The following is a 25,154-nucleotide window of genomic DNA, read 5'->3' on the forward strand; positions in this document are numbered from 1 at the left end:
GCGGGGGTTGGGTAGCTCAGTTGGTTAAGCGTCTGCCTTCAGCTCAGGTCATGATCCCAGAGTCCTGGGATAGAGTCCGGCATCAGGCTCCCTGCTAAGGCTCCCTCTCCCACTCCCCCCTGCTTGTGCTCTCATTCTCTCTCTCTATCAAATAAATAAATAAAATCTTTAAAGAAAAAAAAAGATAGGACAGGTTTGCAATAGGGGGACTTTATAGTTAGTCCAAAAAATTGTATAATCTGCTATGATGGACTACTCTATGAAGAAAAATAGAAATGTAACCATTTTCTTCTGTTTCAGACACATGTATGACCACTTCATTAACCTCTACCCACAGTTGATTAAGAAACCTTCCATCGTGGATAAAGTGCAAGATTTTATGGAGTATGTATAATAGCTTTCCTCTTGTTATTGAGACTGCAGGGCCTGAATCTGTCATTGCAAAGAGCAATTTTTCCTTTGCCAATTTGCTTTTCTATCTCTTAGGCAGGACTCCAGAGCTGGTCTTGTGGTAAGGTTTAGCACATTTGGGTAATGACATGAAAACTGGTTGCAGACAACATGTCTTCTAATTTGGGCTCTTTCAAAGGTCAGGTTGAATGTCATTATCGATTACACATCTGGAGGAAGACACCATCAGTGTAAGGAAGGCAAAGTTAAATGCCTGGATTGCTTCCGCCTGAGGATCCTTTAGGGATCCCTCCTCCTCCCTCTGAGGTACTTCTGTGTCATGGGCCTGGTTACTCTTCTTAGCTGGAGTACTGGCTGTTACTAGCCTTTATTCTGAACATCCTCAGAGAACATGGTCATTGTAATCAAGTCTTCTGGAAACTTAGTAATTCTCAATATTCAGAAAAGTTGTAGTCTATTTGTTTTATATGTGGGATTTGTTTTATATTTGTGACTGTGATTAATCTGGGGACAAAAGGGCTCCTGGTTTGGCCCTCCAGATCATACATTGAGCAACCTCTTTGTCGAATGCTAAAGTCCTACAGAGCATCGTTAAAAATTATTGGGCTAGATCCCGTGAAGCAATGACCTGTATTCTAAGGCTGATCTGGAGATAGACTGAACAGATCAGAAATAACTTTCAGTATACAGAGTTATGTCAAATCATTCCCTAGAAAGTGCAGAGAACTAAAAGAGGAGAGACAGAATGGAAGGACTATAAAAAACAAGACTCTCTTGCTAAGCATGCTAGGACAGAGGTGTTGAGGCAGTTACTGGTAACAACTGAAATTGAATGAATCATAAACTATGAAAACGATTGGAGAGAAATATAAATGTATATAAACTACCCTGTCCTTAGGAGTTTTTTGTTGTCGTTGTTGTTCTTTAACTTTATGACTTCCATATACGAAAAAAAGTTAATGATTTATCTGTACCGATTTAGTGAGACATTGTGGTTTTATATGAAATGCATTTGGATGGTCTATCCTTGACTTTTGTAGATTTCAGTATCACAAGAGGCTAAATGTTAGACCTAGATAGAGCATGCAGGAAGCTATCAAGGAAGAGTCGTAGTCCTAGGAAGAATTTGAAAATCATTTAGGATTTGCTCTGTTAGCCTTTCAAAATGATTGGAATGTTACAAGATCTAGAATGTAAATTACACTAGCATAAGTATCTGAATATATAATCTCTAAATGCCTGGGTTTAATTTAGCTTTGGATGAGCAACCATGGAGATCTCTAGAGCAAATCTAATTTCTCTTGCAGGAAGCAAGATCAGTGGACCCGGAAAAACATAAAAGATTACAAGGATGACCCATTTTGGAGACATATAGGCTATGTTATGACACAAATGAATGGGCTGTATGTAGGAGCAATGAGGAGGGCTAAGTTAGAAAGGACAAAGGTAAGATTTTTAAAAAGCTGCTCAGAATTTATATTGGCATTTGGCAATATTATTGCCAAGAATATTGAATATTGAAAGTTATCTTTAAAATATGGCAAGAATATTTATTGAAAGAATGGCAAGAATACTGAAAATTACCTTTAAAATAACATTGCAACCTAGAAGCAGGTCAAATTAGGACTAGCACATAAATTTCTTACATACAAGCACTGTCTTGTTATATTGCTAGCACCTGACTCAGTGACAGAAAATTCAGGCTTAACACACAATCTCTTTAGCTCTTAATCTCTTTCATAATACTATGCTCTGGAGTAGGTTAAAGAATGTACTGAATGAATGTACTGGCTGTTTAACTAACCTAATAAAGTTAGTATCTTTAAGACAAAATGTCTAAAAGTACAAGTTCTATGCTTCCCACCCTCTATGACACACATTTGTTCGCACGCACACACACACATGCACACACACACTGGGTATATATATATATATATATATATATATATATATATATATACACACACACACACACACATTGGACAAAATAAACAAAAAGACAGTTCACAGAAAAGCGATGCAAAAAATTCTTAATCATATGAACCAAGCCTTACTCATAAGTTTAGAAATACACATTAAAACCATCCTGAAACATACTTCTCTACTTTCTCGCTTGTCAATTTGGCAGAAATTCCAAGATGTGAATGTCTACCCTGTTGGCAAGACTAAGGGGGAAAAAAAGCCCTTTCCCTAAATACTGGTAGTAATACAAAACAGTGTATTTGCTATGGAGAGAAAACTTGGCACTCAGTACCCAAATCGCCTACTCATATACCCTTTGATCCGGGAATCCCATTTTTACGATTATCACCAAGGTTCACAGACAAAAATTCAATATGGCTTATGTGCCAGTCTCTTCATTGCAGATAATTTGTAATATCAGAAACACTGAAAACAGCCAAATACATAGAAGACTGGCTGCGTAAATGATGTGGCTGTAACAGGAATGAGGTAGATCTCCAAATACTGTTATGGAGTGAGGTTCAGGATCTGGTATGAAGTGTAAAAAAGTAAGGTGAAGACCAGTGTGAATTGTTTGTTGTCTTTTACGTAAGAAATGGAAATAAGATGATGGAAAGATAGATAGATAGACTGATTTGCTTAACTTGCCAAGAATAAACAACAATGAAAGAATAAACCCAATACTTAAAAAAAAAAAAGATTACCTACCAGAAAAGGGAGGGGACAGGAATGAAATATACATTTCTCTGAATGTATCTTTATATATATTTGACTTGGGAACCATGTAAATGCTGTTCATAATTATAAAACAAAATTTAATCACACGGAAGAAAAACAGTCCCTAAAATCTTAAAATGAATTGGCATGAATATATCTAACTATATATCAAGTTCATGGCATAACCACACAGAGAGTGGTTATTTCCAGTGACCTTAACACAGTTATCACTATACATCCTTAATGGGATACATCCTAAGGACAAGAACCACCACCATAAAACAAAAACAAAACAACCTTAAACTGTAATTCAGTAATCTCACTTTAGCAATAATATTAGTGTTGTTATTTTAAAATTTTATAAATATAGTAAGATAAAGCAAATAAATAAATACATTGACTATCAAGATTTTCAACATAAGAAAAGTCAATGAAGTTGAGACCTTGTAGTTTTTAAAGTTATAGAGGCAAGAAATCATTACTTTTAGCTTCCTTAAAAAAATACATATTTTCTTACTTTGCCCCCTTGAGAAGGCTTAGAAATAATGAGAGTAGCATTGATCCAGTAGCACTGAGCATCCCCTAGGAGACTATGTTTTAGGGTAAGCAACAATATCTCAAACAAGACAAAAAAAGTACTAGCCATGAAGAAAAATATAAATTCAGCTAATTAAATTTCTTTTCATCAGAAGACACTGTATAGAAAGTGGAAAAATAACTTACAAACCAAGAGAAAATATTTGCAATACATTTAACTAACAAAGGGTTTGTTTCAGAAATACGTAAAGAATAACAAATTTAAAAAAAAGAAAATACCCAATAGAAAAAAAAGCAATGGGCAAAAATATCAACAGGAATTTCACAGAAAAGGAAACAAAAATGGCCCATAAAAATGTGGAGAAATGCTTAATTTCAATAAGATACACAGATTAAAACCTTGATGAGGGAGGGTCTGGGTGGTTCAGTTGGTTAAGCGTCTGCTTTCGGCTCAGGTCATGATCCCAGGGTCCTGGGATCGCCCCAGAGTGGGCCCTCAAACTGGGATCCCCAAGGGAGTCTGCTTCTCCCTCTCCCTCTGCCACTCCCCTGCTTGTGCTCTCTCTCTCCCTCTCTTGCTCTCTCGCTCTCTCAAATAAAGAAAATCTTTAAAATAAAAATAAATAAATAAATAAATAACCTCAATGGGATTCTATTACACACTGGAAGTGGGAAATCTTAACCACTGCTGGATTGAGTAAATTGTTCCAACTGCCTTGGAAAAGGATTGGATGTTACTTGAAACATTTAAAGATAACATATGTTCTACAACCTAGCAAATCCACTCAGAGATTAAAGACATTCTTGTATGTGGGGGGGTCTGTGTACATAAAAGTTCACGGTACCATTGTTTTGCTGCAAACTGGAAACGCTCCAAATGTTCATCGTAAGTATATCATGGTACCATATATTCATGTAATTGAATACCTTATAGCAATGAACATGAATGTGCTGTTTCTACACGATCAACATTGATGAATGTCAAAAAAACAATGTTGAACAGAAGAATGTACGCAATATGATTCTATTTATACAAACACAAAAGCAGACAAATTTAAAAATACACTGTCTGGGGATGTATACACAAATGACAAAGTAACAGAAAAGGGGGTAATGAGCCACACAGAATTTAGCAGAGTGGTTACTGCTGGTAAGGAGGGAGATGAGATTGGAGGCTTCCAAGGCACAGCTAATGTTTTATTTCCTAATCTGTCAGGTCGGTTCATAAGTGTTTTTTTTCTTCTTAAATTGTGCATATGCATCTTTATTCTTTCATATGTATGGTATCATTCTTTTTTTTTTTTGTATGGTATCATTCTTAATTTAAAAAATAAAGGCATGGGGAGCCTGCTTTTCCCTCTGCCTGCTGCTCCCCTTGCTTGTGCTCTCTCTCTCCCTCCTCCTCTCTCTCTGACAAATAAATAAATAAATAAAATCTTTAAAAAAAATAAACTAAAGAAATTAAAAAAGCAAAAAATTAAAGGCAAATTAAAAACTGAAAAATAGTATTTGCAATTCATATCAGGCAGTGAACTAATCTTAATATTTAAAAAACTCCTAAAAGTTAATAAGAAAAAGAATGAGAAAAATAAATAAGGCATATGAACAGTTTGCAAAAAAAAAAAAAAATCCAAAGGTTTTTAAACATGCTCAGCCTTATTCCTCATAAAATATTGCCAATATAAACTATAATGAGATACTGTTTTTTGCCTATCCAATTGGAAATAAACTCAGTATGTTGTTGAGGCTGGAAGAGTGTCTATTAAAAAAAGCCCTATGAAAACAATTTGGCAACGTCTATTAAAATCAAAACCAGTTCTAGGTATCTGTCCTACAGGTGGACTTACACACATACAAAATCATGGGTCCAAGATGGATTATTGTAACATTGTTTATAACAGCAAAAGACTAGAAAGCCCCTGAAAGTCCATCAGTATAATCCTGGTTAAAATATAGTGCAATCCATTTACTGGAATACTGTTTAAGAGAATGAGGAAGATTTTTACATCTAATATGGAAAGATTGCCAAAACGAGTGAAAAATATTAAGAGGAAAAAAAATCAAGGTGAAAAGTAGTGCATATAATACACTACCATTTGTGTAAAAATGTATTTATAAGACACATTAGAAAGTCTGGAGAGAGACACAGAAACCAATAAAAGTGGTAAACTGGAGACGGGGTGGTACCCGAACAAATGGAGGATAGGAGTGAGGAGCATTTCCACTACTGATCTTATCATAATTTTTTCTTAACGATTTATTTATTTGGGGTGGGGCAGAGAGAGAATCTCAAGCGCAGAGCGCGACGTGGTGCTCAATCCCACGACCCCGAGATCATGACCTGAGCCAAAATCAGGAGTCTGATGCTCATTTGACTGAGCCACCCAGGCGCCCCATCATAATTTTTTGAATTTTGAATAATGAAAGTATGACTTAGTCAAAGGACAACACAAAGAGAATATGCACATAAATAAATAATCAGGCTCTGGTTTTTGCTCTCTTTGCTTTCGTTTTCCAGTTAACATGTCATTGGTGTTTGTCTTTTCACCAACTCTGCCTAAAAGCCAATTTGTAGATGCTCAGCCCCAGGCTACTCTGGTGGACTGACTTTTGCTGGCACAGTGCTCTCTAGTTGGCATGAAGTTCATGTTCAAGTCTGATCATTGCTTTGAGGTAAATGCTGTCGAGCCAGTTAGTCCTACCATGAAACCCACAATCAAAATCAAAAAGTATCTCCGTTAAATATTTTGCTGTAAAGCAGTGATTCTCAACTGTGGGCAGTCTCCCTCCAGAGCATAATCGGCAATGCCCGGAGACATTTTTGGTAATCAAAACCAGGAGGGTGTTACTGATACTAATGGGGACAGGCTGCTAAATATTTTATAGTGCACAACCCCTCACAAGGAAGAATTATTTGGCCCCAAATACCGCTATTGTTTTGGATATCAAAACATGCCAAAACATCTCTTACAAACCATAAGGTAATAATTATTTTGTAAGCTACAATAAAATCTAGTGCATTTGTTCCATTAGGGACCCTTCCCAAATGAATAACTGAATGGATCCCTGACAACAAGAAAACAAGAAAATGACATCCAACTGTCACAAATCACTGTTAAGAGGGTCTTTGTCTTTTCCCCAGCCCATGACCCTGTTCCAGATTCAGTTCCTGAATGCCATTGGAGATCTGTTGGATCTGATTCCTTCGGTTTCTCAAACAAAAAATTCCAGCCTGAAGGTTTTTAAGAGATGGGACATGGGACATTGCTCTGCTCTCATTAAGGTGAGACACATAGCAGCCTCTGTCTTTTTCCTTGCTCCGGGCCACGCAGACTTTTTCTATATGTCAATCCAAGTGTGGCCACATCTCAACCCTGGCTGGAGCCATCTATAAGCTCATGGGTCCTCTGTCTAGAAGTTAAGAATTAGAAGGAGCTGATGGAGGGAATTGGAAGTTCATGATGTTACCTCTGTTTCTTCCACCATTCCTCATGCCATATGCACCTGCCACTCCCACCTCCCACAGTCTTCCATTTTGGATACTTGAAGGACAGAGTCTGTCTGTTTTGTGCACACTAGAGGTTAATGTTGTGCTCCTTGGCCATATTTTCTGATAAATATAGTAATGAACACCCAAATTGACACAATCCCTGTACACTTTCTACACTTGTAGTCAGTTATCTATATACCTCTGCGTCATTCACTATGATTCTGGCTATAGGTTCTTCCCGGATTTGAGAACATCTTTTTTGCTCACTCAAGCTGGTACACATACGCAGCCATGCTCAGGATATATAAACACTGGGACTTCAACATCAAAGATAAAGACACCAGCAGTAGTCGCCTCTCTTTCAGCAGTTACCCAGGTAAATAAATTTAGAGGGACATCGGAGTACTCTGAGTATTCTTTCAGAATGAAACCTTGGTGATTCAGAGTAACTGGAATGGGAGAAGAAACCTTTAGAGGTTAGTATGCATGAATGAAAGTTGATTTTCAGAATGCCTTTTGAAGAAATACAGCTCTAATGCTTTTATTTAATGGAATGGTGTAAACAAAGTTAATGGCTGCCGAAAATTCACTTCAAAAAATGCCAAGTGAGGTACGAGGCACTTTCCTAGGCTCTGCGGTGGAAGCCGGGTTGGGCAACAGAGATCCTGCTCTCGGTATCTCCTCGAGGGCCTGTTTCTTTTATTTGTCACAATATCCACAGAACTTAATCTAGTCTGTGGCACTTTGTACTTAATCAATTTTTGCTGAATGAATGTGTAAGCTTATAAATCTGACACTAGCAAGATAAGTACAATACAGATAATAAATCTGACACTAGCAAGATAAGTACAATACAGATAATAATGGTATTATTACTGGGTACTATGTGGGCTACAGCCGAAATGTAAGGAATGTTGAAAGTATTCAAAAGAGGGTCAGCTCATATTGGGTTGTCAAGGAAAGGAAAGAGAGGCTGACACTTGAGATGAACCATGAATGATGACTAGAATTTGAACAGGTAGAGATGGGTGGGAAGGACAGTCTCTGTGGAGTAGGAGTTGCAAGCTCCTATTCTTGAAGGGGCCAGGCAGATGATGTAAAATGGATAAAGGAGGGCTGGTATAAGAAAATAAAAGGGAAAACAATTGTAGCAAACACATGACCCATTGAAAGGGCGCCAAGTGCTCGGCTCCCAATGACTATTGTCACTCAGCAATATGGAGGTCAGTGTTGCCAGATCCTTCAACTTCTGAAGATAGAAATATAGATTTAACAAAACCCATTGTGTGAACCTAATGAAGCATGTCTGCTAGCTGGATGGCCCCCTCAGTGTTGGTTTGCTACCTCTTCAGGAAACGTCATGGGTAAAAGCAAGGGGAAAATTCTTACCAAACATCTAAGAGTCCAACACGGATACAAGGTGGACACTTCTGACCTTTAATTCCATATTTGTAACTTACAGGGTGGTTATACAAACCACCTGTTTTATCTATCTACCTTTGTCAGAGTATCATTACCCCTTCTGGTATTATTATTCCTGGTAGTATTAATACCATCCTATTAGGAATTCTGATCAGTGGCATAACTTGGTATTTTTCTGTCCTTGTGACCTGATCCTTCCTTTGAAAATACTTTGATTTCATCTTTGTCATTGCTTGCTTAATTGTTTTAAAATTATTGAGGGGGGCTGGGCTCTCCTCCCTCAGAGTTAGACTGTGTTTTGACTTCTTTGTATTCCTTCAGACTGAAATTTAAGGATGGCAAGAGACCGAGGCCAGTCAAATATTCATATTCTTCCTCTCATTTGCAGTAAAATGCAATGTTCAGATGTTACCTGCACTGCTTTGAAATCTCTGCAGAATGGTGTTCTTTCATAGTCTTAATAATCCTGGATCCCAGAGGTAGTGATGGGGAAGGAATTTCCTATGAGACGTATAAGTCTGTTAACATTCGCACATATGTATGTATCTTTCCAGAATAGGTACACAGATAATAGAGCTTTTTTAGAGCATATGAGAGAAAACAAGACTTTTTTTTAAAACCCAAGGTGTTTTCACAGGAGCTAGTGTAGCAATGTGATTCGTATTTTCTTTAATTGGACAGTTTTGTTCTCAACAGCAAACATGAAAAACGTGTAGGATCTCATTTCTGTTACAAAGAATTGTTTGATTAAAGAATCTGCCCGCCACTTTGAATTCATATGGAGCTAAGCTTTGCTGTGAACGTCATTCCCTGTGCGCTGTTGATCCTGGAACAAAGCTGGGGTGGCTTGTTTGTTTGTTGGTGGAGGAGTGCCATGGATTAGGAGTGTGGTATCAGGACCTGGAGGTTCTTCATGATACGAGAAGGGTGTTAAGAATTACTGAGTCAGAGCAGGAATAATCAAGTCATGAAATATTTGTGACTTGGCTGAGACCCATATTAAAGATGACAACTGGGATGGTATAGAGACTGTTATACTAAAGATACAAATAACTCTGAAGATTTCCAATGCACCTATCCATACTTTTATAATACATCATGACCCCCACCCCACTGCTGCCCGATTCTGTGGAAGTGACCACCAAGATGATTGCCCTGAAAAACACTAAAGCTTCAAGACAACAAAGACATTTTTTTGTTTTGAGGTTGTCCAAAAGGAAAATGATAGAGCTAGGACAGCTGTAAACTGTTCCTCCACGTACGAAATCCAACGATTTTACTTTGGAGAGCCTCAGTTTTCTCATCTAGAGAATGAGACTAACGTAAAGGCTGACTTCATAGAGTGGTAAACATTATGTAATTTATTTATTCATCCACAATTTTCTATGAAATTGTCGTGTTAGGCGAAGTATTTATGACAGGAGACAGGACAGATGCAGTCCCTATTCTAACAAAATTTGTATTCTGGTGGAAGGGACAAATAAAAAAGCAATGATTAAAGTGTGATTTATGAAATAATAGGGAAGACTAGTTTGGGGATGTTGATCTTCCAAGAGAAAGTAAAATTTAAGTTGAGGCGCAAAAACAAGTATAAATTAGCAAATGGGGACAAGGGGGCAATAAAATGTTCCATGTAGGCCAAGCAGCATGTGTAAAGGCCTGTAGGCAAGAAAAAAAAATGTGGAGAAGGCCAGAAAGACGGAATGGAGGATAGTGAAGACCATTCAGGTGACAAGTGGTAGAAGTGACATTAATAGATTTGCATATTAGAATTACCTGGCCCACACAAAAGGAGGACGAGACAGGTTGCCAAGAGAACATTTAGAAGCCTGAGGCAATAATCTGGTGCCTCAAGCCATGTAATGTTTTGTAGATGGTCAGTCAGGATGTGGAGGGAAGATTGAGATCCATCTTCAAGAAGAGAACAATATCAACAATGACTGCTGAATTACTCCAGCAATTCAGGAATTTCTATGGGCTCCCGTTGTCCTAGCCAGAATCTTTGAGAGGTAATGACCTAATGGGAGTTGTCACAAGGGCACTCCCAAAGTCGTAGTCCAGCGTAGGAGAATAGAAGAAACAGTAGTAATCCAGCACACTCAGATTTATCTAAGTCAGTCTCATGCTCTGTGTTCACCAGAGCCCCAGGTGACTCCATAAAAATGGAGGTGGTTATGTCAAGGAAACAAATTAATATAATAACTCCCGTCTTAATCTAGAAAAGGTAAGGTGACTTGGTAGCTTAATAGTTTCCATCTTTTCCAGACTTTTTTTTTTAAGATTTTATTTATTTATTTGACAGAGAGAGACACAGCGAGAGGGAACACGAGCAGGGGGGGTAGGAGAGGAAGAAGCAGGCTTCCCGCTGAGCAGGGAGCCTGATGTGGGGCTCCATCCCAGGACCCTGGGATCACGACCTGAGCCGAAGGCAGACGCTTAACGACTGAGCCACCCAGGCGCCCCAGACTGTTTTTTTTTTAAAAAAAAAAAACTGAGTAGGACTTTCCTTTACCCTTGGGGAAATTATTTCACCTGAAGATACTAACATGAAATGCCCTGAGAAAGTCAAAAGTAGACCACAAGTATGCCAGGTGCTAATAAACCTCGGGACTACCCTCAGGCTCAGGTGAGTGATGTTCCAGCTTTGAAGTGCTGTCCTCAAAACTTCCTAAGTGCCCCCTCCAGCACCTCAAGACCAGCCAGGTTGGCAGTACTAGGGCATCCTGGAGTCAGCCTGCGTCCCATGTGTCCTACTTAGCGGGCGCCTGGGTAGCTTAGTCAGTTAAGCGTCTGAGTCTTGATCTCAGCTCAGGTCTTGATCTCAGGATCTTGAGTTCAAGCCCTGTGTTGGATCCTACTTAAAAAAAAAAAAAAAAATTGTCCCCACCCCATGTATGTATTATTTAGGGAACACTTTTTTTTTTTGGTCTTTAAGTATTTTCTTTTTTTTAAATTTTATTTTATTATGTTATGTTAATCACCATACATTAGAAATTTTCCAGAATATCCTTCTAGTGCCCAGGACTAGCCAGAAGAGCACAGCCATCCAGGTGGGGCTAAGCTTAGACAAGAACCCATGTGGTTCCTGGTCTTTGGATGTCCCTTTTTTGAGAGCTCTTCCCCTCCATCCTTATCCATACATTCAACAAGATGTTGCTCATAAACATGGGACTCAAGCCGATGGGATGTCCTGGTGAGCAGATAGATCCTTTCTGCTGGCCGTCACAGTATATTTGCTGCATGACTGAGCTGACAGAATGTTGGTGACAGGATGATTTGAGGTGGCCCTCATGTCAGACACCGCATGTGGTCAGGGCTCCAGGCTATCGAAGGTCACTCTTACCCTCAGGCTAAAGCATGTGTGTGGACCTGCCTCCCTTCAACAGCACTGGAGCGTGGCTGAGGAGGCAACAGGGAATTTACTGTAGACTCCAGTGCTGGCCCCTCAGGTGGTCACCTCACCCCCTCCACCCTCTGTAGCACGTGTTTGGCAGTCCTCTGTGGCTAGGCCTGGCCCTTACAAAGGCTTTGGAGAATCTCACTCCACGACACAAAGAGACCTTTGCAGCAGATCCCATGCCCCCATGAGGTAAGTTCCTACTCTCTCAGGCCAGTCTTCAGCTGGATGGATACTCCTTGGGAGACTGGGATCGCCCTTCTGGCTCTGCCCACTGGCTTCTCACCTGTCCTGCCCACAAGTGGGGGTGTGTGGAAGGCAGGGTAGAGTCGGTATGGAAAGAAATCACATTCTAGGAATGCAATGATTACAGCATAAGGAGTCCAAGAGAAGACAGACACAGAAGGAAAATATGTTGATATACGTTTGTGCTATAAAATTCTGAATGGCAGAAATGAAGTATCATTCACACTTTTCTTAATATTCTGGGTAAGACTTGCATCTGTGGCCATCATTAACAAGAGCAGTAACGATTTTTTGAGAGAGTTCTTAGAAGCCAGTGTTCACAGGCCATATGATCGATTGCAGACTGGCAGAGTCATTAAGGAAATGGTGTCAGGGAACGGCAGAGGCAAAGAAATCTACGTTGTTTCAGTACAGACAGGTTCCAAAGAGTCCTGGCTTTATGAATAATAACAATATTGCTACCTTTTTCTCATGGCGGGTGATCTACAATTATTCAGGAACAAAGCACTTAAATAATAAAGAATGTACAGAGATGGTACCTGGACACTCTAAAGAATCTTCACATGTACTGATTGGACACTAGACAAGTGTATTAGTATCTTCCTCTACCCATTTTTCTAAATCTTCATTTATAAGTGTCTATACCTCATATGGGCCTATGAATTTTGCAATTTGCCTTTTCATTCAAGTGTTTATGTAGGCAGGAGCCCTGCAAAAAATAACTCACCTGGAAACTCTAAAGAAGGTAGCCCTGGATAACCTTGTTCTAGAAGCATCCCATCCGGTTTTGAATTGCCATGGTCTGTTTTACCGAACAGCTAAGGAAGAGAAAAGCCCTGGGCTAGCCCTCCTGCAGGATACAGCCAACTATTGATTTTGGCTGTGCAGTCACGAACCGAGGAAGTCAGACATAGAGAGAAATCCCACAGGAATGGCAGCACTAAAAAGGTAGCTAATACCACTGCAGGAAGACCTCCCTGCAAAGGGCTACTGATTTCGATTACATTGAATCTGTAAATCAATTCAAAGTAAATTGACATGTCAATAATCCTGAGTCTTTCCATCCACAAATACTGCATCTCTGTTTATTTAGGTCTTCTTTAATTTGAGCGATGCTTTGTAGTTTTCATTTTAAGGGTCTTACATACATTTAGTGTTTTGATATCAAAATAACTTTTGATGCTACTCTAATCAGAATTGATATTTTATTCCTTTTCCAATTGTTCATTGCTTTTAGAGTTTCTCTATTGCTACATAACAAGCCAGTCCAAAAATTAGATGCTTGAAATAAAAATAATAATTTAGGGGGCGCCTGGGTGGCTCAGTTGGTTAAGCGACTGCCTTCGGCTCAGGTCATGATCCTGGAGTCCCGGGATCGAGTCCCGCATCGGGCTCTCTGCTCAGCGGGGAGTCTGCTTCTCCCTCTGACCCTCCCCCTCTCATGCTCTCTGTCTCTCATTCTCTCTGTCTCAAATAAATAAATAAAATCTTTAAAAAAAAAAAAAATAATAATAATTTAGTATCTCATGGTTTCTGTGGACCAGGAATTTAGATTAGGGCACAGTGAGGATGACTTGTCTCTACGTCTCTGTATCTGGGTCTTTAGCTGAGGACTCCAAGACTAGGGGGCTGAAATCTATGATAGCGTAACTGAAGCTAGAGAATACACTTCCAAGGTGACTCACTTACATGGTTGACAAGGTGGTGCCAGCAAGTTGGTTTTCCTCTCCTTGGGCCTCTCCGCAGGACTGCTCAAGTAACGTCATGACGAGGTGCCTGGCTTCCCGCAGACCAAGTGACCCAAAAGAACAAGGCAGAAGTAGCAATGCCTATTATGACCTAGTGTCAGAAGTCATACATTGTCACTTCCACCACATTCTATTCATTAGAAGCACATTATTATGACCAGCCCACACACAAGGAAAGGAAATTAGAATCTATCTTTTAAATGGAAGAATGTCAAAGAATATATGAAAATTTTAAAACCATCACAATACAGAAATATAATTTCTTTGTATATTTATTGTGTATCCTGGGACTTTTCTAAATTCACTTGTCAGTTCTAACAGCTTCTTTGTAGATTTCTTGGGATTTTTCTGTGTACATAATCATGTCATCTCTGAGTAAAGGCAGTTTTACTTCTTCCTTCCCTTGTATGTCTTTGTTTTCTTGCATGATTGCACTAATAAGACCTCCAGCACGGTGTTGACTAGAAGTGGCATGAAAATCCTTTGCCAGTTCCTGATCTTAGGGGAGAAGTATTCAGTGTTTCACCATAAAGTATGATGTTTGTTGTAGGTGTTTGGAGATACCCTTTATAAGTTTAAAGAGGATCCCCTCCCTTCCTATTTTGTTTAATGTTTTTGTTTAACGCATTTTTGTGAAATTCTCAGCTTCTATTAAAATGATCATATGATCTTTCTCCTTTATTAATACAGTGAGTTCCATGGGTTGACTTTCAGATGTGAAGCCAACTTGGCATTCCTGGGATTAATCCCATTTAGTCATATTATTCTTTTTATTCATTTTTTATTCAACTTACTAATATTTGGTTAAGAATGTTTTCATTTATATTCATGAGAGATATTGGTGTATTGTTTCTTATAATAGTTTTGGTGTCCTGGTATACTTGTCCTTATAACCTGAGTTTGCAATTACTTCTTTTTCTTCTGTGTTTTCTGAAAGAGTTTGTGTAGGACTGGTAATATTTTTTGTCCCCTTAAGTGTTTAATAGAATTCATCAATTAAACCATTTAGACATGGGTTTTTGTTGGAAAGTTTTTAACTATGAACTCAATTTCTTTCATTGATATAGGACTATTCAGGTTTTCTAATTGTTCTTGAGCCAGTTTTAAAAATTTGTCTTTCAAACAGTTTTTCATTTCTTTGAAGTTATCATGTTTATTGACATAAAGCTATTTATAATGTTTTCTATGAGCCTTTCAATGTCTGTCTGTAGGATCTGTGGTTAAGTCCTTTTAATCATTCATGATACTATATCTTCTTTTTTGTTATTCAGTCTAGCCAGAGGTGTGTCAATTTTACTGATATTTTCCAATAGCCAGATTTTATTTTCATTGATTTGTTTCCTATTGTGTGTTCATTTTCCCTCCTCATTGATTTCCATTCTTATCTTCATCGTTTTCTCTCGTACTTTGCACTTAACTTTTTTTTTCTAACTTCTTGAGGTAGAATCCTAGGTAATTTATCTTTGCTTTCTACTATAAGAAAATAAAATTATAAATTTCCTTCTAAGCACTCCTTTCAGTGCATCTGACACATTTTGGTGTGTTTTGTTTCCATTTCCATTCAGTTTAGAATATTTTATGATTTCTCACATGATTCCTTTAATCCATGATTCACTTGGAAGTGTCTTGTTTGATTTCCAAAAATTTGGAGACTTTCCAGATATCTTTGTCTTTTTTTTTTTCTTACTCAATTCTGTTATGAGTAAGCTGTCTTTCCTTTGAGCTTTCCTGGTACCCAATGCATAATTTCTTCAGAGCCCATATTCATATTCCGTATTCATTTATTCCACATTCTCCTGGTGCGCCCAGAGCCAGCACATAGCCTTGCAATGACAGTAATTACTGAATAAATATTTATGGAAGCAAAGAAGGAAGAAAGAAAGAAAAAAAGAGAATGGGAATTAAAAAGAAAAGGAGGGACACAGATAATGGATGACACACTCCCATGTGGACATGGCAGGAACTGCAAGGGGCACAGAGAGGGTAAACAAAATCAAAGGTGGAGGTGAGGGCTGCCTAAGACATCATCTTCTCTCTCGGTACTGCTCTCTCTTACAACTTTGGTTTGAAAACAGGAATCCAAGATGTTAAGGAATTATTACCGAGACATTTCAGATGCAATGCTGTAGGTTCAGCACAGAGGTTGGACTTTGAAGCTACTCCTCTGTAGCCATCCTGATTACAAGTGACTTGAATTGAACCTAACTAGTTTTATGGGATTTAGGCAGCACTCAAGTTTTAAATAAATTGCTATAAACTTGTTTGTGCTCAACTTTTATTTCCTATTTATGTGCCTGCCACTGGGACTGACACTAAGCTAAACATTTGGTGTGTGTGATGTCATTTAATTTTCATGAAAACCTCACAAGGAGGGTATTGTATTTGCATTTTCAAAAAAAAACAAAAAACAAAAAACAGGTTCAGAAAAGTTAAATAACATGCTCAAAATCACTAGACTCAGGGGTTGGGGACTGAGTTCAAACAATATATCGGACTATAGATATCCCTTGTTGTTTGTTGCTGTTGTTGTTTCGGAAATGGTTCAGTTTGCTTTTAAGTTAAAGGGTTAAGACTAAAAAAAGAGCTCCAAGCTCAAAGACCCTCACAGGCATGCCATGGGGGCAGAGCACTTGCAGGGGAACAAAGCTGGAATTCCAAGTGTTTTAACTGAGGATTCCAGTAACAATGATTCCTAAGAGTAACAACGATTCCTAAGAGGCTGAGTCTTCACGCTTAATTATCTGTAAGTGAGGTTCTCTGGAAGGCACTTAGGGTGTCTCATCAAGCCTGCAGGCGCCCCTCCTTTGCATAACATCCAGGCATCCCATCCCCTCCCCCACACACATATACACACCCCTTAGACTTAAAGTTCTCAGGGAGCTTGCTAAAAATGCAAATTCCAAAGTGCCATCCACAGAAATTCTTATTCAGTTGGTTTGGGTTGGAGCGTGTATAACAAACATGCCAGCAGGTGATTCTAACACACCGGATCCAAGCCCACCCACTGAGATGCTGGCAACTCTACTGGTCTGTAGCAAAGACTTTGCTCAGCCTTTTCTCCTATGAAGTTCAAATCCTTGAAAGTAGGTGCACAGGAAGAAGAAAGAAGAGTCTCAGAGCTCCAGAAAATGCAGTTGCCGCCCTCATAATCCATAACGTTACCTTCATAAGTCACAAAATTGCCTACTTCGTGTACTGTAATTACTTTTAGTAATTCCGCGTTAGCTCTTTTATCTCAAATACTTTCATCGTCAAGCTGAAATATACACACTCTGCGAGTTAATACATGCCAAGATTTATGTCTTCTGCCTTTTGAAAAGTAGAACCAAGGGAGGAAAAGAAATAAAAGTAGAACAAGGGCACCTGTTTCGAAGGATTGTAGATAGATTTTACAGCACTTCATTTCTGTTTTCTAAAGTACCTTTCTCTTGTTCTCTGCACCGTCCCGGGACACTGATGTCTTCCTTTGCCCAGGCCACACCTGTCTCCCCCCATCCCTGGCTCAGGAAATTTCCTTCTTCTATCTTAGAAATCTCACCTTACTTTCCATACTTGTCCTAAGGTGATTTTCCCCTACTCCACCCTGTTTAAACCTACAACTCCCTGTGACTCACTCTGTTTTTCATTGTTTCCATTGTATTCGCTCCATTGCGCTCCATTGTGTGTGTCATTAAGTGTTGTTGCTATTTGCAAGATGACACATCTGTTCCCATCACGTTTGTTAGGCATAGGGTATAGTGGAAAAGGCATGTGTTGAGAGTCAGTTTTAGATTTATTCCTGAAAACACTATTAGCTTTAAATAGCTGAGTATTTAAAAAAAAAAAAAAATAGCTCATCGAAGTGCCATGTTTGTGAAGATCAGGTGATGGTGTCCATCCTTCTAAAGCAAGGTATTTGGTGTATGGCAGGTACACGGTCAGTGTGAGTCACCACTATCTTCTCTTTCTTCCTTAGATTTAACAGTTACTTATTGAGCACCTACTATGTGTCAAATCCTCTTCTTGGTGCTGGAGTGAACAAGACAGAAAAAGGCCCTGCCCTCATGGATCTTACATGCTATGGGATAGAGGGAAAAGAAAATAGGAAACAAATTAATATAAAGTAAATAAGATGATAATTCGTTATGGAAGAAAAACCAATTTCGTGTTGATGTGGATGATAACAGAATGTTGATGAAATATAAAGCCGACTTCTTGATAGTCACTCTAAATAGTCTTTAAAAGACCTACTCATTTCTTTATGTGGACCACGGCAGGGTACTCAGTCTCCACGGTATGGGCTCATGTGCTGAAACACACAGTAGTATGAATCCTCCATGGCTCATATTCCCACTGCAGGATTAGGCAGAAATGGGCTCAATAAATTCTTCCTTGATTGAAGAATAATCACTGGAAGGAGAAGTGGAGATTGATTGCCACCAGTTAGGATCTTGGCAGGAAGACAAGCAAATGCCACTCTGGAAGATGGGAAGACGGAGTCCCTTGTTGAGCAGGCAAAATACATGGCTGTAGGATTTTGTGTCCTGGGATACCAGGGAGCCCCACAGGCCTCCTTTCCCAAGAGTGAGGAAGGAGAAGAGCCACCAGCTGCAGGCAGCTGCCGTAGAGCAGGGGTTCTGGTGGAGGCTCTGAGGGGAGCCGAGGGGAGCAGGGAGGGCGGTCTGAGGGAAGAGCTCCTGAGGGAATTCTCATATCATCTCTGAACTGGGAATTACCGCACAGTGCTTGGGATATGCTCTGTGTGTAAGACACACTTCCTGGCTGGTTGCCACACTGGTTCGGAGAAGGCGGACAGCCCAGCCCAGGCTGGTGCTCTCCACAGGGCAGAGAAGTGATACTGTCCCTCTTCAGTAGTGGGAAGAAGCTAAGCAGAAAGGCGGAGAACATGGTACAAAGTTATTTTGCTTTTCGTTAAAAGAGGAAAGGAAGACCAGAGAGGTCCCCAAGTGTCATATCCACTTGTGTTAAAATCAAATGGCAGTAAGACCTTTGAAAACAAAATATATTGTATAATTGGATTATTTTTATTATTGGATCAGTTTGCTTTTTCTGTATAAAAAATAACCTCCAAAACTTTGTGGCTAGAAACAATATGTGATTACTATTGCTTTTGAGTCCACAGGTCAGCTAAGTGGCTCTTTCTAGACACCTCAGCTGCTCACGTTCATGCCTCTGTGGCTGTCTATGGAGTGAGTGGGTGTGCAGCTCTGCTGAGGTTGGAAGAACTCCCTTGCACGCTTGGGGGTTGGCAGGCTAGAACTTGACCTTGGCTGAGATGGTTGGTCCTCCTCCACATGGCCTCTCACCTAGAGACCAGGCTCAGCGGGGCTTCTTTACAAGACAATACCAAGGTTCCAGGAGAGTAAGCAGAAGTGTGCAAGGTTTCTTGAGGCTTAGCCTAGGAATTGGCACATTCTGTTAGCTGAAGCAAGTCCCAAATCCAGCCCAGATTGAGGAGATGGGGAAACATGCATCTTTTGATGGGAGACGCTGCAAGGTCACATCGCAGAGAATATGGAGGGTGGTGTGTGTGTGTGTGTGTGTGTGTGAAGAAATGCAGCACAGCTATTTTTATAAACATGATCCATACTCCTGATGCTGATTTGTGTGTTATTTACGTTCTTGGTCAACACTGATTCTACTCTTTGGGGATAAAATGAGGGCGTTTGGTCTTTGGGGCTTTGCAGCTGCAAATTAATGCAATGTGGACATGGGCGCAGTTTAAATACACCTGATAGGACAACAAGGCTACATTTTTTCTGGGTTGTACTAAGCAATAGGTCTAAATGGCATCGGAGGGTAGTGGTCTCTGTTTATTTTTGTGATTCAAGTGATTTGTTTTAAGTCTTGAGATTTATTAACTGTCAGGGTTCCCTTTTATTTCTTAATTAAATTCGGCAATGAACTTACTATGAAATGTTATTTGCAGCCTGGCTTTCATACTTGAGTGTTTCACTTCCTCCTGATCTAAAATTGTCTGCCTTTCAAAGCTGCTAATGACAGATAAAAGCAAGAATATAATTTGACATTGCCAAAGAACATTTGTTTCTCTTGTAATGCTTCAGGATTTTGTCCCCACTTGGCCTTTTCCTTTTTATTTCATCTTAAGCTCTAAACTATAGAATTAACCACCGTCTTGACTAGAGTTGTTTTGCAAGCCAATTCATTCTCTTTGTTCCAGAACTCTGGGTGGCCTACATTTTTCCATCTGTAATAAACAGTCTTGCTCTTGGAGGAACCACGGCTCCTTTACATGTTAGTAGTAGTCACTCACACATATTAAAGAACGCCTGCCCTCTTGTGTTCATAGAGGTTGCTACAAGGAGTGGATTAGCAAGTTTATTATGCCAGAAATACGACATTCCACTCTATGGAGCTCTTCCACCAGGGAGCTTGCCCAAGGCAGCCAAATACGGTTGTACAGTTTGAACACTGCAAAATGACCCCAGCCTGAGAGGTGAATGAATGGTCACTGAAACCCATCCCACACTATGCTTGTGAAGCCATGCATCCAGTGTCCAGGCTGTATCTTCCAAGAGGAGTTGCCCATGAAAATTTCACTCAAGGATGCCATGCACTCATCAAGCCTTACTTATCCCACGGGCAATGTGCAACCTTCTGTCATTTATACGAACTCCTAATAGGCCAGTGACAGCCTTGTGGAGGTTCATTATGAGTCGGTTGGACACTACCCTCATCACGTAACTTTCCTACTCAATAATTTCCAGAAATTAAAATTACACAGTTAGCGCTGCATGACATCACTTAGTCCCAGGTTATCAGAGGAAGGGAATAAGGAACAGAGAGATAAAATAAAAAGTGCCAAATCTGTTAGTTGCAGTGCAGGGAACAAAAATGCAGGCTTCCTGACTCCCACTGAGGCTCTGAGGTCGTAGCTTTAGCTTCAGGTGATCCCATTATTTGATAGCACCCCACCTATCCCTACCAGGCCTAGAGAGGATGCACAATAGTTTGTTCGTTGAATGAATAAATGAACGACTGTCCAACTATATTTTCTTTTTTTTTTTAATTTTAATTCCAGTGTCTTAACATGAAGTGTTATATTAGTTTCAGGTGTACAATATAGTGATTCAACAATTCTATGCATTAATCGGTGCTCATCACAAGGAAAGAATCCCGATCACCTCTTTCACCCATACCCCCCACCCACCGCCCCTCTGGTAACCATCTGTTTGTTCTCTATAATTAGGAGTCTGGTTTTTGGTTTATCTTTTTTTTCGCCTTTGTTCATTTGTTCTGTTTCTTAAATTTCACATATGAGTGAAATCATATGGTATTTGTCTTTCTCTAACCTAATTTCGCTTAGCATACTACTCTCTAGCTCCATTCATGTCGTTGCAAATGGCAATTTCATTCTTTTTGATGGTTGAATCATATTCCACTGTATGTATACACCACCTCTTCTTTGCCCATTCTTCTATCGATGAACACTTGGGATCCTTCCATATCATAGCTATTGTAGATAATGCTACAATAAACAGGGGTGCATGTATCCCTTTGAATTAATATTTTCATATTCTTTGTGTAACTATTCTGTAGTGCAATTCTTAGATCACAGGGTAGTTCTATTTTTAACTTTTTGAGGACCGTCCATACAGTCTTCCACATTGGCTGCGCCAGTTTGCATTCCCCCCAACAGTACACAAGGAAGCGTTCCTTTTTCTCCACATCCTCAATAACAGTTGCTGTTTCTTGAGTTTTTGATTTTTAACCATTTTGACAGGTGTGAGGTGGTATCTCCTTGTAGTTTTGATTTGCATTTCCCTGATGATGAGTGATGTTGAGCCTCTTTTCATGTGTCTATTGGCCATCTTGATGCCTTCTTTGGCCAACTCTATTTTCTAATGTTTCTTTGCTTCCACCTCCCCAAACTTCCAATCTCTTATGCCACATCTATTCTTGCTGTACATCTTTGTTCATACCTGTGGTGCTCACTGCTCTCTACCTAGTCAACTTTTTTTTTTTAAGATTTTATTTATTTATTTTAGAGAGTGAGTTTGGGGAGGAGCAGAGGGGGAGGGAGAAGGAGGGGAAAAGAATCTCTCGCAGAGGGGCGCCTGGGTGGCTCAGTCGGTTAAGCGACTGCCTTCGGCTCAGGTCATGATCCTGGAGTCCCGGGATCGAGTACTGCATCGGGCTCCCTGCTCGGCGGGGAGCCTGCTTCTCCCTCTGACCCTCCCCCCTCTCATGAGCTCTCTCTCTCTCTCATTCTGTCTCAAATAAATAAATAAAATCTTAAAAAAAAAAAAAAATCTCCCGCAGAGTCCATGCTAAGCACAGAGCCGCACACGGGCTTCATCTCACAACTATGAGATCATGACCTGAGCCAAAACCAAGAGTCGGTCACTTAGCTGACTGAGCCCCCAGGTGCCCCCTAGTCAGCTCTTACACAAGCTTCCTGACTCAGTTCCAGGTCTGCTTCCTCCATGAAGCTTTTCTCCTCCAGCCTTCATTAAGCCAGAAGAAGGAAAGCCATGAAGGCTGAGCGTAGGGGTTCACACTTAGTGGAAAGAGTGCTGGACTGGGTCAAGCTGGCTGTATGGTCCTGGACAGGTGTCCTCACCTCTCTGAGCCTCATCTTGTTCTTCGCGAACACAAAAGCTTCAGATCTGTTGGTGTTTCTCCAGGTGTGGCCTGCATAGTGCTGGTGAGGTGGTATTAGGTGGTCCATGGGCAAGTAATTTTTGCATGTTAGTAGAAATGTGTTTGATTTAATGTGTTTCCTGAGGGAAAAAAAGCCAAAACATTAACCCCACAGTTCTTCGGATATTATTGTATGCAACAAGTTAAGTACTTTAAGTTTGACAAGAGAGTTAATTTAAGGAAAAAATAGTAAGTAAATAATAGTACAAGTGATCAGATATGGCAGAAATGATAAGGTGGTATAAAAATGGTGTAAGTTTGGGAAGTTCCTCTGGTAAGTGTAGATGTTTTTCCTCTTTCTAAAGATCCTATAGACTCATTATGTAAAATTTGGGAAATACAGAAAAGTAGAAAGAGAAGAAAGAGGACATCCCTAATCTTATTATCCAACCATGAACCCTGTTAATACCTCTCCCTCACTACAAGTTCTCCTGCAAAATCCTAGTTAGTGGAGATCTATTTCTGTTTATCATTTTGGAAAATTGGAATAGTCCTGATTTAAGATATTTTTAGTGTCCAAATTATAAAATCAAAAAATACCGATAGAGAATCTAGGGTCAGAGGTCCACTGGCACCGTTTTATAAGCAACTGCTAAGTAAGCACACAGAGGTGAGCCCAAACCAAGAGAGGCTACTGCAGATCAAGGATCATAATAACTGATACTCTTTGCAAAATGCATTGTGTATGCAAAGCTCTACACCAATAATGTTGGTTGAATATACCAGCTATATGTATGCTGATTTGTATAATTGTCTCTCCTGTAGGGTTTTTGGAGTCTCTGGATGACTTTTACATTCTTAGCAGTGGTTTGGTATTGCTACAGACCACAAACAGCGTGTATAATAAAACCCTACTAAAGCTTGTGGTACCCCAGTCTCTCCTCGCATGGCAAAGAGTTCGTGTAGCCAATATGATGGCAAATGATGGAAGGCAGTGGGCAGAGATCTTTTCAAACTACAACTCTGGTAAGTGGCCCGGCAGGATAGCTCTTAGGCAGGTACGTATGTTTAGGTTTCGAGTTAACCAGTAGACCCATACCCATACCCTTCTTCATGTCTCCCAATATTTCAGGCACCTATAACAATCAGTACATGGTCCTGGACCTGAAGAAGGTAAAGCCGAAGTATAGCCTTGACGCAGGCACTCTCTACATTGTGGAGCAAATTCCTACATATGTAGAATATTCTGACCAAACTGAGGTTCTACGGAGAGGTACTGTCTTTATGCTAGAAGTCTGGAAGTCTGATGAGTCTGTGAGTGTGTATGCGTATGTGGTGGGGAATGTGTGGTACGGGGCTATATGATGGGGTGCGGGGGGTGTTGAATGGTGGGGAAGAAAGGATGAGAAAGCCAGTGCTGGCTACACTGGGAAAGAATTCCCAGCCTCAGCACAACATGTAAAATCGGCACCGCAAACTCTTATAGGACACTGTGTAGTTGGGGACAAATCCAGGCATTTATAGTCTTAGGACTTCTCATAGCTCTAATATTGCCTTCGCTCCTGGGTAGGTCCGGGGTAAAGCTTTTAGTCAAATTCAGCAAATATTTACAGAAGTGCTTCCTTGGCCCAGGGACTGGAAAAGCATGGCTGCAGGTACAAAATCTCCGACCTTGAGAAGCAGTCTAGTGAGGAAGGGAGGCACATAAACAGCCGTTAGAACCCAGAAAGGGAAGAGCCGTCATAACGTCCACGGCACCAAGCCCAGGGGGAGCTGTGATCAGTGGGAGGATCAGAGAAGGCGGGTCTGGAGGGCAAGACGAGAGCCCCACCATTTGAAGAACCACCTCGATTTGAATCTCTGCTCCTCAAAGTCTCGGGCAAATGATCCACTCTCTCCAAGCCTCCCTTTCTCCATCTGTAAAACCCAACAGTGGCAGTACAAGGTCCACAATCACTTATCAGTAATTTTGAAATCTCAAGATATTTTTTTGTTGTTCTTTCCTAGCAAACTTAGTAGTCTGACCTCCTCTTGGTAGCAAAAACTACCCGTTTGGTAGTTCGGTCGACTTGAACTATTTAGTCTTTATTTCCTCTCCTCCAGGGAGACTATACCTTAGGCTACAGAAATTTCAATGCCTTTGATTATGAAGTGTTGCCCACAGAGAATGCAATGTCATATGTGGTATGCACACCCCGTTGCCGTTCTAAAATCTGCAAAACCCTGAGTACTGAATTATCTGGCCTCCAAGAGATTCTGGATGTGGGAGTGTGGACCTTTGTAATTTCACAAAGTTGTGATGAGAGTGAATTGGGATAATTCTTGTAAATTCTTGAGCACATTGCTGACACAAAGCAAGCACTCTTGTCTTGCATCGATCATAGGGTTTGGCACACACAACATATGTGCATGTTTCTTGAATAAATGAGAGTGAAGATGATGTCTGAGTGATGGTTAAAGGTCACAAAAGAGCTCAGCAATTTGACAAGGGGACAAGGTCAAACAAATGGAGGCATGAAAACTGATGTGATTGAGAGACTGTTAGCTCGAGATAGCTAGCGGAAGGGCTATGTAGTGGAAGGTGGTGGTGCTTTTCTATCCTGCTAAGCAGTTTAGAAAA

The 25,154-nt window shown here is 40.1% G+C and overlaps 1 protein-coding gene across 1 annotated transcript in view; it reads left to right on the plus strand.

Annotated features, from left to right (window-relative positions):
- PLBD1 (phospholipase B domain containing 1) overlaps positions 1–25,154 on the plus strand; it is a 54,999-nt gene that overhangs the window by 24,552 nt on the left and 5,293 nt on the right. Inside the window, exons 3-8 of the mRNA XM_035028173.1 lie at positions 301–384; positions 1,719–1,857; positions 6,770–6,910; positions 7,349–7,493; positions 23,360–23,560; positions 23,667–23,807. Of these exons, the coding sequence (XP_034884064.1) occupies positions 301–384; positions 1,719–1,857; positions 6,770–6,910; positions 7,349–7,493; positions 23,360–23,560; positions 23,667–23,807 (851 nt within the window). The remainder of the gene's footprint in view (positions 1–300; positions 385–1,718; positions 1,858–6,769; positions 6,911–7,348; positions 7,494–23,359; positions 23,561–23,666; positions 23,808–25,154) is intronic.

The sequence above is a fragment of the Mirounga leonina genome, unplaced genomic scaffold (assembly GCF_011800145.1).
Source record: "Mirounga leonina isolate KUSES-001 unplaced genomic scaffold, KU_Mleo_1.0 Mir_201, whole genome shotgun sequence".
Classification (NCBI taxonomy): domain Eukaryota; kingdom Metazoa; phylum Chordata; class Mammalia; order Carnivora; family Phocidae; genus Mirounga; species Mirounga leonina.